Source organism: Danaus plexippus, chromosome 14 (genome assembly GCF_018135715.1).
Source record: "Danaus plexippus chromosome 14, MEX_DaPlex, whole genome shotgun sequence".
NCBI lineage: Eukaryota > Metazoa > Arthropoda > Insecta > Lepidoptera > Nymphalidae > Danaus > Danaus plexippus.
This window is the reverse complement of record NC_083546.1, coordinates 3,936,617-3,954,534: the sequence shown is the minus strand read 5'-3', so window position 1 is coordinate 3,954,534 and position 17,918 is coordinate 3,936,617. Positions and strand designations below refer to the sequence as shown.

General features: G+C 29.8%; 1 protein-coding gene across 1 annotated transcript in view; it reads left to right on the top strand.

Moving 5' to 3' along the window:
- Positions 1 to 17,918, top strand: part of LOC116769724 (uncharacterized) — a 52,251-nt gene that overhangs the window by 8,042 nt on the left and 26,291 nt on the right. The window contains exon 2 of the mRNA XM_032660909.2: positions 6,763 to 7,256. Within this exon, the coding sequence (XP_032516800.1) occupies positions 6,917 to 7,256 (340 nt within the window). The 5' untranslated portion in view covers positions 6,763 to 6,916. The remainder of the gene's footprint in view (positions 1 to 6,762; positions 7,257 to 17,918) is intronic.

Here is a 17,918-nt window from a genome sequence, read left to right as displayed (position 1 = left end):
ACTAATTGTTATACTAACTAAAGCGTGTTCGTGTGTTTCAATAGCAAACAGTTTGAGGAAACAAGAAATGTGTTAGTGTTATATTAGGCGAAGTTTAATATTGTATAGATAGCAAAATGCCAACGAACTGTTTCATTTCGTTATGATATAAATAAAATTAATTAATTATTCATTAAGTACTCAATAACAGATTTATGAATACAAAACTAAAAATGTTGTATTAGTATTAATAGGAAATTGGATAAATCAATTTATTTTTTTATTTTGCCGTCTTATGTCGTGCCGTATCGTATCATTCATTTTAAGTTTATAAGAGACGAAACTTCTCAACAGTCCATGGATTGAGTCCACTGTGCGGGTGCCGGGTCCATCGCGTTGCAGGGAGAGGAGCTTTAACAGTACCTGGGACTGGCTATCCAGGCGTAGATTTAAGGGTCCCCTCTCTAACGCGCGCTAAACGCTTGCCTCCACAGATATAAAAATTATTGAAATCAAATTTTCAATTTAGATTCGGATAACAATGACATAGCTCTACTACGTTATGCTTTGTCGGAAATATACCTATGAAACATACTCTGTTGTTGACGAGTAAATCAATGATATTTATTTATAACACGGCAACATATTTTAAAACAGGTATTGTCAATAGAAATAGGTCTCGCAGGTTAAAAAAACATTTAATTCTTCTGAAACTCTATTCAGTTTTCTCTGGTAGTGGTTTATGATCACTTCTATAAAAATTTAAACCTTAAATATCACTTTGTGAAGAGAAGATTTATATAATATCTTTAACATTTATTGACTACCAAGATTAAAAGAAAAGAGAGTTGTTTTTCAGAATAAAAACCTTATGTGTGATACAATAATTCCATATTTGTACAACGATATAAAATATTTTGTTTTGTTATAATCCTTAAGTCATTCGTAAGCCCCCGTCGCTCGTAACGTGTGCTATGTTACGTTGTAAATATATCTTGATTCTCGTCTTTATGTGACTGTAAGATAAAATGTGTTGCTTGTGCATGTGTTCTTTGTGTATACGCCCACCTTGGGTTATAATTTATTTGGGCCTTTTAGTCTCCAAGGACAGGTGAAAATCGTCAAATTAATGAAATGAGTTTATTCTTTACGAGATAATGCCATATATTTTTTCTCTATTAGACAATGTTTATTCCACCGAGAATTGAATATGAAATAAGTATGAAATCCTCACCCACAAGCGCACATTACTCAGATGAATTTCATAAATAAATTGCTATAAGGCTTAAATATACACAAAGTGTTCTTACTATAATAAAAATTAACTTTGCTCTTGGATCCTTATTGACTATTTTGCCAAATTATCAACCCAAAGAATAAAATAATTCTTAAACAAGTTTTATAGGTTAAGGCTAGCGTAATTTTGGCATAGTCAACTGTTAGAAAAAAAGGTTAGTAGTTCTTAAGACATCCACACGAGTATAAAATGTTAGTGGTATGTATTGTATGTATATAAATATATTATGTATAAATTATACAATGTATAATTATTAGCAAGCAATATTTTTTCATAAAAAAAAACATATTAATATATAAAATACTAGTATATATGTTGTGAAGTCGCTTGAAAGCGATAATCCGAGAACAGTTTCGCTTGATTTGTGGTTTTTAAACTACGCAAACAGGCGAGCGGATTTGACGGTGAGCGCGCGGTCATGCTCACTACCTGTAGAGGTAACTTACGAGGGTCTGCAGAGTCGAGGGAAGGGAAAGGACATTCGTTTGTAGTTATTGGAAAAGATTTTAAATTGTAGCTCTATTTCAACTCAACATTAATATGCTTCCAGTTGTATAAGCAGAAATTTAAATTGAAATATCATCGTAACCGTGCCACACTTCATTTTGCAACTGCCCTCTACGAAAATCTGATATCGAGTTAAGTAGAAAAAAAATACAATATTTCTTCCTTAACATATTATAAGTTTAAATGCCTAGTATTTTAAACGATTACAAAAAAACAAGATGCTAAAACAATAATTTTCTGTACTCTTAAGAGTAGCTTTGACACCAATGTAATATATAAATAATTGAAACCAAAAAAATCTCTATAATTTATTGATTGTTCATAAAACGTCTGCGGTTGAAGTGCACTGTGATTTTGAAATAGTTTTATCAAATTAAATGGGGTGTCATAGTTCGGCTGTGACTGTTCTAATCAATATAACTTCTCGTACAGTAAATAATATTATATCAATATGAATACCCAAGAGAAAGTTCGCACTCAAAGTTAGTCTAGTTTAAATTAATCTAAAGTTTACTGGTATCTCGACGGAGTAGCCATTTATGGATGGTAGTTAAATATATTTTTCGTACAACTATGCTCTTTTAATCAAAATACCAAATTACAACACAATGAAAAGATGTAACAAGTCGTGCGCCTTTAACAATAGCAATTTTTCAATGGAATTTTATATCATTACGAATGTACCTACTGTTTTCTTATGACGTCTTTACTGAACTAAAATATTTAAGAGACGTCTCTTATATTTAATAAATATTGTTTTAGGTGAGATTATAATAATTTAGTTTTATTAATTTGTTTTTATTATCTTTCTAAATTATAATCATATTTTTTATTGAGATTCAATAAAATGAAGAGCAATAATTTTTGGAATACAAATAATAGGTACAAAAAATCCATATCAGGTTGTGCTTAAAAAAGTTCATTGCAAAATTTTGCAAATTTTTAATAAAGTCTTCTTAAATGACTTGGACTGAAGACTAAATTTGGACTAAATTGGACAGAATTGGACTGAAGACTAAATTTTAAAAAAATATATGAATATTCTGTGCCTGAGTACCAAACCGCCAGATCGCAAGTCAACTGGCACATATTTGTTTTTCGATTATATTATTTAGCATAAAATAATATTTTTTTCTACAAACATATTATAATACTCATAACACGTTAAATTATCGACTCATATATTTATTGCATAATGAATGTGGAAGTAAGCTTACCTAGCTTAAAACTTCAAAAAGTATCTCATAAAATTAGCATTATCTGAAGAAATGGCGCCAATTAGGTTAGCGGCACAATGTCTACTCCGCGACCGACGGCACCCTGTCTGGAAAGACTTCGACAATTTCCAAGCATATTTAAGTATATTCAATAATGCTTTACACCTTGTTTTAATGGACCCACAAAATGTAATTTTGAATCATTTTTAAAAAGGTTCTACTTACTGTACTACGACTCTTCGCTTTGATGTAACGTCTTAAAATTTTTAAGGTTTTTTGGTCATTGGTACTATAAAAATACTTTTATATAACGCTAATTCTTTGAATCCTTAACGTTTTAGAATATTTTGAAATAACGATAATTATAACTAACTTTATTTAAAAACATTAAAAATGTGTTTCAAATTCATGTTGGTTAGATAAATGTATTTAAAAGGTAAAATGTATGAAATTATTATATAAACAGGTTGTGCTGAGTTACATTTCTTTCATCATTTCATCTTTTGTAAAAATGAAGTCCTAAGACGTCGTTTGCTTACAAATTTTTGACTTAAAAGAGAAAAGAGCCAAGTGGGTTTCAAGGCGAATAAGTTGCTGGCATCGTCACATCATTTAAATTTGCAACTAGGAGACATATTGTTCTGATATATATCCTTCGAAGTATACAGTGAACTGTTATTATACATAAATATTAAATTTATACATATTTAACATTTTTTTTACTTTTATGATACTAAATTTTTTCTCATTTTGAACCCATTGCTTTATTTTTAATTCCGAATTCAAATATACTCCTATGGCAATCTAAACATTTTTAAATAATCGAAATTCAATTTCCTACTTCAACTCTTTTATTCAAGTGAATTTCTTAAAAGCATTATTAACTTTATATATTAGTACTATAGAACTTAATTATTGTCGTATTATTCTTTATTATCATTTGTCGAAGTAAATTAAGATAAAATATACGATAATGCACATTAGCCTTTCGGTTGGTTTGTTAAAGATAGGGTTGCGTGTTAGGTGTATTTTAATTAAAGTTATCATCAAGTGAGTATGAGGGACACGTAACGCGTACATTACGCGTCGTTGGTTTAGTTTTGTGCACGAACACACCCCTGACCACACGCAGTGGTTTACGATAGAGCGATCGATTACTTATATCTTGTTTCGGATAACTGAGTTGTTGTTAGTGTGCAACCATAAACATTGATAGAATGATTAAATATCAAAGTAAGAAACCATTACGATTTCTTTATTATATTAAAAATGTAATTAAATTAATTATTTGAGAATAAATAATTTATATATGTTATTTCGTGTAAGTTAGACGATGTAAACATTAAAGCTACTTTGATATCGTATCCACACAATTCCCGAATAAAAATTTATATTCAAAGTTTCCAATAAATATGCTTCCGCTGGAATTTATCGTGCGAAAAGAACTAAGGGAACAATACTCATTCGGTGTTTATGCTCGGAACTGAAATAGAAATTTATATACTGCGGTAATGATCTCAGATTATGTTTTATTTCACACTGCCCATAAGAATCATGAAATAAAACATGTCGAAATGATAATGATATTATTTACTATGTGAAATTGTATTCCAAATATAAAATGTCATACCATCACAGTAAAATTTTCTAAAATTATAGTGATTATGACATTCAAGGTCTTTTGTAGTACGAGTGTGACGTAACTTACAATACGTTATATTTAGAACCAATGCTATGGCGGCAGTTCAATACATTGTTAGCGGGACATAGAATCTGTGCACAGATATTTAAAGTTTCAGAGGCTTACATTGAGAGTCGTTTTGGGTATAATTTAATTTCTCCATTGATGGAGGTGCGAATTTACAAGTGCGTATCGGAACGGCGGAAGGCGCGCCGCCTTCGCCCACCCGCCTGATGACGTCAGCAGTCCACCACTCCACCCGATTATAAATATAACCTTGCCGATAGCACGCTACAGGTTTTGGCCCTTAAGTTTCCGGTATTGTAAGAGTATCATAACATTATTGGATATGATATTACCAAGAAGTAATTTAACTATTTTTGTTGTATATTTTACAATATAATCATAATCCTTTAATTGTAGTTTCAATGAGATATTTTATATAAAAAAAGTTGTAGCACTTATTTTGAACTTAAAGTTAAATTGTAATTTATCGAGTTCCCAAGTACAGCAATAATAAAATGTGTAACTTATAATTAAAATATATATGAAAGGTCGTTTGCGACGGTGTAGAAAAGTGATTTTGTAAGCCTAATGGAGAAGTTTACGAGACGTGAAGTTACCCTCACACGTAGAAGATATATCACTTGGAACGTACTAAGGGCAATTACTATCTGTAGCATCGAACCAGCTCAATATATCTATATACACTTGCACTAAACAAGTACCGTGTTACAAGGATAGAACACACACACGAAGGTTTTATTCAAATTGATTTTTTTAAGCTTTTCTAATTTATATAAATTGCCTTCCCATGTGTGTTTTTTTATTAGTTTTACTAAGTGATAAATGATCGTTTAAGGAAATTTGTATAGTGAATATAGTTTTTGATACGGTTATAATCCGGAATCAAATGTAAGTAAGTCGAAATATTGTTTGAAGTTACTAATTATTAATGTCGATATTTATTATATTTTATTCTTAAAACTTCTTCGTTTAAGATGTTAGCTCTTATAATGAAATGTAAATAACAAATATGACACAAATTTTAATTATCAAATCATTCACTCTCTTCTGAGAACATTTATTTAAGTTGATGAATGGATGGATGTAGCCCAATCAGCATTCAAGATTTCCACGGCCCTAATTGCGCAACACGCAGTGACAAAGAAAACGTCTACAGTGAAAGACGATTTCATTAAAATAAATAAGTTATATATTTTTAATATACATTTAATTTTAGCTTTTATAAGACTTTCAGCTCTTTAATTGGTCTGATAAAGTTTTCGAAGCAATTCAACTTATTTTATTGTAAAAATGTTGGAGTTTCTTGCATAAATGGGTTAGTAAAAGACTGACGTCAAAGGCCGTGACAAAGTTATGGACTGTTTTATGTTTTGGGCTCAGTTTATTTAAGAAATAAATAAGATTAGGGCCAAATTTTATACTGAATATAAGCGTGGAATGTAGTTACAAATCCTGAGACTTCGGGCTCATTCATATTTTTTATTATAAAAGTCTTGAGACTATTTTACCTTATATATGTATATCTGTTGATTACGGTTCTTTTTCACATTTAGCAGATTCTGTTAAATGTGAAAATTTTAAGTGTAAATAGAAAAAAAATAGCAATATAAATATTTACCTTTATTAGGCATTTTCTGATTGACAATATAACTCTAGCTGGCAAATATGTTTTTATCATTTGAATGTTATAACATTAAAATTAAGAGAATAATTGTAGATATAGCTAGAAAAAGAACAATAATATAAAGAATTACAAAACCATATATCTCCACGAACACTTCTCACATTAAAAGTAATATATCAAAATACTTTGAAAGTTCCTGCTTTCTGTTAAATGAAATGAAAAAGATTTTGTGCTACAAATATGTAATAAATATATTTCATTGAAAAGTTTTGAGTAACAATAATATACAGTATAGTTGAGAATGTTCTACTTTCGTAGAAAATTTAATATGAACTGCCCGTGAAAGAAGGCTTTAGGAGAGCGAATTAGCTCACATAGATTTTTATGTTTCGATGCTGACATATCTTAAGCTATTCCGTTTTTGTTTCAGACTGTGAAGATAATAATTAAACATTAGAAGGTATCGTATCACTGAAGCGGAGTGACTCAAAACACAGAAGGATAAGTTCAATTCGGTCGTGGTTTAAATAATGTGGTCGGGCACCCAGCCCGTGGGTGTCGTGGTGGCGAGTACTTAGTAGAAGATGCGTGTGTTGGCGCGAGCGGTGTTAGGCATGCGAGTGTGCTGTGTTACTGTGCTAGCGGCGCTGGCGCTACGCACCGCTGCAGAATCAGCGCCGCGACGCTTTCCCACCGAGTGGCGCGCTGGACGTGAACTACAGATCCGATCACGACCACTCCAAGAAATCTTCGAACCGGACTCTGGCACCGAAACAGAAACTTATACGTCACAGCATGAGATGCATAAGGATCGACGCAGGATGCGCAATAATAAACGTGCGCTACACATCCCCGCGGAACTGGCCAGCCAAATGATGCTACGAGCTTCGCGATCCGGCCGCCCCTATGACGTTCCACAAATTGGTAAGTTAATATAATGACATTATATGAAATAAAAGTTCCAGTAAAAATCATGTAACGATGGATTCTCCTTAAACAAGATAAAGATATTTGAGTTTTATGTATAACCTTCAATTAGTTACAGACCTTTTTAATTAGTTATTATAAAGTTATCAAAATAAATATAAACTTTCAATAATTACACTAAAATCTTCTAGCAATTTCTAATTGTAAGACAGAACTATCGTTAATTATAAACAAGATCGGTTCAAATTTGTAGTTTGAATAATGATGTAGCATAGATTAACGGTTCAGTTCCGATATCGCATTGCACTTAGCAACTAAAAGGCCATTTATCGTTTCATTCCGAATACCAGTGAAGTCAAGTGTTAAATTATCATTCAATGGAAATGGATTAACAAACTATTTCTCAATAAAGGCTGCCTTCATTGACCCAAAATTTCACTTGTTTCTATTAAAGTATATTAGAAGTTAATAGCTCTCATGTCTGTCTAAGTACTTTAACACAATAAAAAAGTCGTCAATATGGCTATTATACTATTTGTTTCTAATGGAATTAAAATGTAATGGTTTAAACAGCACCTAAATTGAGTTTTAGTACTTTATAAAATTATATCCACAATAATACACTTTATGTAATGTTATAGTTGGCAAAATTTTATCTAAGAGAATCAATAATTGGGCAATCAGAATTGACTTAATAACAGATCTGGTACTAGTAACGTCTATCCTAATACCTAAGCGAAGGTAATCACGATTCATGACGCATACGTATGCATGTAGCCGATGGCTGACTTTAATGAAGCAATGACAATCGAAGTCTTGCTATTCAATGCCTAAATCTGGAACAAACTACTACATTCATTCATTAAATGTAACCTTTCAAATTATACACATAGCATTTTTATTGCGTTGCAGCTTCAACAGAACGGTGTAGGTTTAAGAACTATTAAACGGTCCAGAATAAGTTTCGATTTCCAATTGATGTTTCTTAAGTAGGTTGTATTTTTATATGCTCTTCTACTATAAATTATTTCCGTTTGTGAGCTCTCATGGTATGATCCTCTATCATCATTTTAGCTTAAGAATACGAACGTGAGGTTATTCATGCAATATGTTTTATCATAGATTTTTTTATGTCTCTCTATCGTCGTGTCCTCATGGTTGAGGAACGTGATTATGGCAGGTTTTTAAATACATTTAAGCGTATAAAATACATGGATAAGTACGTTTTAAGATTCAAAGAAACTGTAAATTAACTATGTAGAGGTTTCTTAGTCGTTATACGAACAATAATTAACATTTTAATAAAATCTATAGTATCAGTTTATTTTCTCTAAACGTATTCATTTATGCTTGGAAATGAATTTTGAAATAAAATATAATTCATGCGAAACACACATTAATTTTATTACTAATTGTTGGGAGGCGTAGATTTCCCAGAAGTAATTTATTTAAATTGAATTAACTTTATTCAGAAATCAGTTAAAAAACTACTGAGGATGTATCCTATATTAATACTTTTAAATAATTATAATGAAATATATATTTGCAAATATTGCTTTTTGGTATTACACATTATAAAAAAAATACTTTTGTCTTTGTGAAGTATTTATCACTTTAAAAACACTACTTCCACTTTCGTTGACAAAATTTATGATTCTATAAATAAATAAAATTTTGTATTTGCATTGACTTATAGAAAAAGCAATGGAATCAGGAAAAAAAACAAAATAATATCAATATTTTAAAAATATGTCACGCCTACAACAACTACAATAACCACTTTTGCGTTACAATTATTCAATACCTTCGAAAATTGTTTAATTAAAGTGCATTTCTATAAAAATGTTTATTATCTGAACTATTTCAAGACAATAATATTTATAATATAATAAAGTGTACATTTTATATTAAAAAAATACATACATTACACCTTAAAAGAGATAAAAGTTATAATAATAAATGTCTACAAAAAAAATCCCTGTATATATGTAGCCCTGTGGCGCTTCAGACTTTTGTTCATTCGGTATTTTTTTCGTTCATAATTAACGAGCGCTCGTTAAATTATTCATTGTGGGATATCTCAGTGCACTATTAATTTCTGTAATTATTCTCTCAAATCCTCTTTATACAAAGACCAATATCTTTTACAGTCTGAACGTAAATTAAACTGAACGAATATTTTCCGTTCACTGACTTTTATATTACATATGACAAGAGATGATAGTGCAAAACAAAATGTCTTTATAAATAGACTACATCACATTGTACTCAGACAGGTACAAATTCAGTTCTACTAAAATAGATGTATTAATTGTTAGTAAGATAACAGAAATAACCTAGTGGCTATCGTAGCGTTAAAATATCAATGCTTTCATGACTTTCTATTCGAACGTAATATAATATCTTTTTTAATATAACGGGACTCTTAAGTCTTCTTAAACTTTTTCGTGTTATACAAAATATTGACATCAATCAGACATTACATGTATTATTGTAATACAAAACACCCAATAATATAAGGATTGTATATACGTGCTTTGATTTTTATTAATTAGAATTCAATGGCTCAACCTAAGCGTAAGTCAGACTATTTTTACTTATATCTTAAGACGAGTGCTTAAACATATTTTTTTTACAATTTTCATGAAAATAAATAATCATCTAAATATTTACCATTTACACGATAAACATTAAAAATAGAAGTATTTAAAAACTGTAATGTTTGTAAAAAAAATAATTTTCTAAGTTCAGTATCGGTATTATGTTTCAAAATGTATTTTCGTATTGGAAATGTATTTCTATAAGAGAAGGTGGAAGTTTGAGACCTAACGTGTAGTCTGATAAATACCAACCATACCATACTATACCAAATAAACCAACGTCTATAAATTGTATTTTCAATATTCTCGTCGAGCCTAATCATTTCAGATGAATAAGAAACGTACGTCAAATGCAGACATTTAGAAACCGCAGGCCAAACACACCCGAAATTTGTCAAGATTTGTTAATTCGAAACTCTAAAGCGTAAATTTTGAACATCTATTACACTTCAGGACACGAACAACTTGCAATCAAATTATTGTATTTGACCGTCAAATGGCATATCTTCGACATCAAATAAATTAACTGTCAGATAATTCCAGCCAAACTTAATCGATATTTAAATAACAATTTTGGCAAAAAGATTGTTATTATCTTGGTAAGCTCCATCTGAAGTATTCCAACAATTTGTATGTAATAAATATAATAGATCGTAAATGTTGAACGAGTTTTATTGTAACATAAATCATACAATGTAAGTAGGTAGATATTATAAAACAATATTGTATCACGTGTGAACTTTACAATATGGTAAAAGTCATGATTACAAACATGAATACAAAATTATAGTTACATACATTTGCGTGAGGTTCCTTTCGCAGCTCCTCAGTTCCAAGTAATGGGAACAAATAAGGGCCTTCAAACGACGGTCGTTATTAATCGCTCCGTTCGCCGAGATAGGAAAGCCGTTGAAAGCTGATAATACCATTAGTTTCACCACGCCCGAGCCCAACACAATCGCTTTCGTTAAATTTTTTAACAATAATCTATTTAAATACAACAAATAAATTTTCTTTTTAAAATTTCATTGCATATTTATGTTAAAAACCCTTAATATAATTCAATACATCATAAAATTTCTTATAACATTATTGAACAGACACGCCTTTGTCAATAACAAGATACGTATAGAAAATAATATTTATATGTCGACATAAATCATTCATTATAAGCAAAAAAGGAAGCGTTGTCAACTTACTATAGAATATTTATAGCCGCCTAATATATTTAACAAGCATCCCAGAAATAGACGGTTTCCAGTAACTTATTACCTGCCCAAAAAAGCTTTTAAACTTATTATATTTTCCTAAGGTGACGCATATGTAACGATCAATAAATGTAACAATGTTAATCGGATCAATTTAAGAACACTTATCATTTTATATTGTCATTATATATTTATAGTTCTCTGAAAACATTTATATTTGTATCGCTGATATTATTCTAGTTGATTCATGAAATTAGCTATCTCTTTTAATATTAAATTTGGTATAAAAATATGCTTCATTTTTATATATACGTCAGTGGCCTCAGATAAACGAATATAAATATAACACATTGTCAGTGCTTATTTGTATGAAGGGTGGAAAGGTTTTTTCTGTTGCTACAATCCACAAATAAATCAGTTTTGAATACCAGTGCTTTGTTATTTATTTTCATATTTTTATACAAATATTTGTCACGTTGACATGAGCTAAAGTAAATTGTATATATTATAATACTTTGTTTTGTTACTTTTATTTTTTTGTATTCCTGTATGTAATGGTTTTAACTTTTAGAATGATGTAAGTAGTTTCTTATATTTCTCACTTTGATATTTTTGATTGTATAGTGCCTATTAACTTTTATAGTATATATCTGCGAAATCAGTCTATTCGTAAAACACTTACATTATTTTATAATACTAATTGAAGATGTTTTGCTGAAAGAAATAGGGACAATAATCTCTAAATTAATAGACTCGCAATTCACTTAACACATAAAACAAAAATAAATGTCCAGCAATCTATTAATAGACAGAATCTGTTGCGACGTCTCAACTATAAAAATGCAAAAGCAAACAATTTAAATATTTTTTACGATTCTTAGCACAACTCCTAGTAAATCAAAAATTTAATGAATGGAAAAGTAGAGGCTGTCGTAACAGGAAATTAATGAAAACTAAGACTTTTACTCTCTTGTTAAAAGTTTCATTCAGTCTCAAGAAAATAGTTACTCATTGCTATTTTAAGATTTTTGTTGTTTAATTATTTACAATTTACTTGAGCGTTCAATTGAAGGTCACTTCCATAGCCCCAGGGTGGTAAAATAACTCATCTTGTATTAGTTATTCAACACCGTCTCCTTTAAAGTCGTAACACTATTTAATGTATTTATTCATGTACTCTAATTCATTCATTTGTTCATTCATTCAGTTTACTCATTCAAATATTACTTGGCAAACAGCAGTAACTCATCGTATTTACAAAAATTCATGTACATTTAAGGTGAGAACATAGTTTTGAATACTCGTATGCTTATTTTTGTGTGTTGTGTTACTAAAACAAGAAAATATTCCTTACTTTATACTTTTTTCGTTATTAATTATACAGAAGAAGAAAAAATAACATTCGTTTATAAATGACTCTTGCAACATCAAAAGACCAATTAAATGTAAATTATAAAGACAATAAGCCTGGCATGTTGCGACAAACCTTTGCCTGTTCCACCAGTCACAGCAACAGGTTCATTAACTGTTTCCGACATCACTAAGGAGAAATCAACGATATAATTATAACACAAGCCAATCAAGTTTCACACATTTCAATTTATAATAATATGTTTCTAGCAAAACATATCTATACATATATAGTTTCAAGAATTTCCGTTCTATTTCTGTTTTGAAATATTCCATTAAGTTAAACTATTAATGATATTGTATGAATTTATAAGGTACTTTTCTATTTATTCTTGACGATCAAAATCTTTTCTTAGTCTTGTACGTTATCGCAAATTATATACATATTTAAGAACTACGGAATGAATAGTCTCTGTATTTTTTTCCGTTTCACAAAACCCCACTCTAGAAAGCTTGATGATGTAAAAAAAACATTAAGTTATAAATCTTTAGTTATTTTTAGTAGTTGGAGCTATTTTTTATGCAAAACTTAGATACGAAATGGGGTTAGAATAAATCTCAACGAACGGAGAATATAATGCTCAGAGTGTAACCTTAATAAATCTAAGTAAAGAGTTAAACCTCCGCTATTTGAATTTACAACAATTGCTCCTTTAAAACAAAAAGTATTAATAACTGACTTTCCTCATAGTTTTATTTGAAACAATATTCGTCAATACTAAAAATTTATTAAAGCAGTTCAGCAATTTTTCGTTCTAAATATAAGAACTATGATAACCATTAAATTGATGATAACTTATAAAAAGGGATCATTAATTAACATCATTACTATGCAATTAAACAAGAGATATTATTTTCATCGGTACAATGAAAAAAAAAATCGCAAAATTTTATACACAAATCTTGTATTATATGAAAGCAGCTTGAGCTTATTGTTATTTTAATTTAAGTTAATTAAGTATAATAAATTTCCGTTATATTAAGCCCGAAACATTAACGCGTCTATAAACTGTAACTTGATATTAAACATTAAATGATTTAATTAAATACGACTTTAACGAGCCACAACGATATCACTATCTTGACTAACATAATAGTTATCATTAAAATATCACAGTCTTATGGCAAATTAACTTCAAATATTCTAGAATTACGTCCGTGTTGAAAATGTGTGGAAACACAATTAACCTTTTCTAGGAACAATATGGTTTGCGATAGCTGTTCCTTTTAAGTTCATTGAAGCTGTAAAGCCCACACAAAAACTACGGTGAAATTTAACCGAACTTCATTTAGTTAGTCTGCCCTTTTTTACTCCGCAACGTATCAGAATTTGTTAGTTGTGATGATGACAGTAGGAATTTTATTAATATTGCGTACATATAAAGAATATTATGAGTTTTATACGAGTAAATATAAAGTTCCTTTCCAGATTACTTTACGTTGACTATGCAGGTTAGGAACCAATATCTAATAAGTAACTATCAGCCTCCCAAATATTATTTCATATTGTTTTACTAGATAACTAAAACAAGGACATTGTAAGAGAAGGATGTAGACGTACAAGGACGCTACCGGATGCGGCAATTCCGCTTTTGTCATAAATGTCTCTCTACTTATTTATATCTCACCGTAAGTTGAACGTTTACTCAATTGCCTATGACGTAAAAGGAAATGTGTACAACAACCCACTCCAGCTATATCTACATCAGATGAATGGATTGAAGAAAGAAATATAAACTGATTCTTCTATTCCCGTAAATTAAGTTGAAAAAAAAAAACAATTCTATTTTTAACAAAAATGTAATAGCATGAGCAATAATAATTTAAGATATATTTTTAACATGCAAGTGTTTTAAAGTACCGAGGACCAATCAATTATGATCGACACTCACCTCTCTTTTACGGAGCCATTTCTAGTACTTTCAATTGCTCTCAAATAACGTGGTAGCCAAATGTCAGTCATAAAGCAGGTTCCGTGACGTTATATTGAAATAAACGATTCCATATGCCATATCGTAAAATTTTTATCTATTATAACGAATGTCAGAACACAGTACTTAATACAATTGAAAGGTGATAATACATCTATGCTTTGTTCGTAAGATGCAATCGTATTTGATTTTTTATTTAGAGATGTTAATTATCAATTATCACTAAAATTTTCTTTAATTCACTATTTCTTGAAAATATTGACACTGCTACCCTAATATATTCTTGACATATAGACATGAAAAATTTAAACACGATCTTATCTGAGGAAAAAGAAAAAAAAGGATCACCAAACCTCTGCGGAAAAGTGTGATATATTATTTTAAGATTTTGTTATCTAGCAATAGAAAACAAAAACAAAATAAAATAAAACGTGAATTTAAAATTGTATGTTAGTCATTAAAAAAATATGAAACATTAAATATGTTGCTTTCTATAAGTTACTATATAATTACTACGCTTAATGATCCATATTTATAATAATGTTAAGAAAATTTTAACGAATTAAACATCTATAATTTAAAAGCAATTAAATATTTAAATACAGGTCCTCAACAAATGTATACAGAAAAGACTAAATTTCTATGACGTTAAAATTGGCGACCATAAACTTTACTTTTATTCCAGTATCAGGTGTCCACCTTAATTTGAAAGAGTATCTTTCCATGGCCTCGCGGCAACAGGTGAGTGTTTCGGCGCAGGCGTGGCGCTCGCGTCGATACCGCGCCCCGAGCCCCTCAACCCACCTGCCCTAGCCCCCGGCTCATTCACACACGCACACACTAAAAGCAATATATCCATACACCACTACAAACGAATCCTTTACAAATACTTTATAAATAAACTTCTGGACGTGTCCTAAAATATCGAACTATAAATTTCACTTGTTACTATATTTATCCTGCGCACAACTATTGTATATATCCTATGTTTCATGTTCTATTGACAGGTGATTAAGATTAAAGAGCATGGCAAATGATGCCATTCTGACACGTTCCGTCGTTTCTCGGATATAGATCAGACGCTGGAGATCCTGTTGCAAATAGGGTGGTACATGAGGGCTGCTAGCGTCAGGTCAAAATATTGACAAAATAGTTCACAGCCCGTGTTATAGATTATTGATTACTACTTGACAAAGGGGCATACAAAAGCTTTCTGTTTGAACGTTTAAGTACAAAAAGGCAGCATGATTATTTTTAGTAATAATATTGCATATGCAGTAAATATTCTTTACATATTATAAACAAAATAAATAATTATATTTTTAGTTGAGATTTGATGGAATAATAGTAAATAGTTTAAATGAAAGAGGGCGTTCTGTCTGCTGCAGTTTTAAGAATGCTTCACGGGTAATTTTTGACAAAATATACATATTTATTCATTAAAAACTTGTTTCTGAATACTGGTTTTAGTTTACCAATACGCCGCACTTTTTGAGAATAGCCCGAAAAGAAAAAAGCATCAGCTGGATTTCGTCTAAATTTAGACACAAACAAGCAAAATTTTTACAAACCACAGGAATAACTTTCTGATCTTCACTTTTAAAGTAAATATCTTGGGTCGAAAAGTTGTAACAACAAAAATACAGACGTCGCCAATTTCCTACAAGCCACATTACCTTAAAACGATATGTACGGAAATAAAACGTCAACGACGAAACGGCTGGAAATCGACAGGAATTTATAATTCCTAAATTACCGCCTTATCTTCTTAGAGGGAGAAAATAAATTCAACTTATTAACTGAAAAAATGTTATTATCAACTTATAACGGCATTTTTAAAGATAACGGAAATTATGAAAATATAAAACCCTTGTACTATAATATGAAACAGCCCAAGCTAAAGTTGTTACTCACAGACGTAATTGAAATATAATATACACGAACATGATTAAGGATGGAATTGTTATAATTTTATCATTGTAAACACAAATCTGGTTAACCTTCTAGGGTGAGATTGATTTAGAAAATTGATAAAGAAATTAATTACCTTTTCATTAAATTATTTATATTTGAATAAAATAAAACATACTCAAGATATGAACTCATACAACTGGCTAATTTTAAACGTTCATAAACTTTCTCGTATTATCGTTTTCGCCGGTTACATATTTCAAATTATTGTCATCCATGTGGAAAATACTGTATACTTAATATAATGACTTATTCAACAAGTTGACCTTTCACGGCACAAAATACTTGTTATAATTATTTCTCGGTAGTTGGCAATTATTAATAACTTTGTTGCCGCATTAGCAGCTAAGTAGTACCTGGCGACCCAACTTTTCAAACTATATCAAATTATCACCTCAAAATTCATCACACTATACTTTTTATACATATTAAAATTTTTGTACACAACAAGTTTTAGGTTTTTTTGTTGTAAACGGTGAAAATATCATTCTTAAGCTGTTACATGAATATTTTATACAACGAAATTTTAAAACAAGGGAGAGCATATTCACGAAACTCCAAAGTCTAGCTCAAATCATTATCTCTGCAACTACTTAATACTTAATGTTGTCATAGTTTTTGAGCTTTATCGAAGATTCTTAAAATAAAATAAAATAATAATATAGTAGTTGCTAGTTTAAACTAATATAATTAAAAACTGGCGATGTCTGGAAAAATAAAGTGATTAAATGGTTTAACTGAAAGTGAAACTTGTTAAACTATATCTGAGTAGCAAAATTATTACAATGTAAATTAGCCTAAAAAAAGCACTTGTATATTAAAAATATTTTTGTTGATACTGCTATATTTCAAATACAAGTAATTTAAATTCACCTAAGCTTTTTACAATTTAACTAATTTGAAATTTATTAAACAATAAATAAACACATATACAATAAATTATAAGAATTTTAGTCAAAATGTATAATTCTTCAACGAACTAATATTACATCACTCCAAAACGAGGTTTGAAATATTGGTAGTTGACAAGTAATATTAAAAGTGAAACGAGTCGTGTTCTCTTCCTTAGTCCATGATGTAATTTTTAACTGCTTATTGTTAAGATAAAATAACGATAAAAGTATAGCTTTATGCTGAGTGTAATAAATTATTCCCGGTATTTAGAGAAGCGTATATTTTTTTTTAATTGAAAGGTCGTAATTTAAGTACGTGCGAAGCCGCCAGTCGTAGTTGGCATTATTATGAATATTTCGACATTTTCCACTGTACGCTTTTTATATTAAATATATATAAAAAATGTTATTTTATGAAAATTTTTTTGTTCACAAAATGCTTCAGTACGGTTTCGGCTTTCATTGTAAAAAGTATTGTTTAAAAATATTCAATAAAATTTCATTCGAAACAATTTTTTTTTTTTGTTATATAAATAAATAACCTTTTCTTTCTCGAAATAACAAAAACACTCTTACTGTGTTACTTAATAAAGATAATATTGACACTGAAACGGACCCAAAGGCAGTCGAGATCTAAAGATCTGAT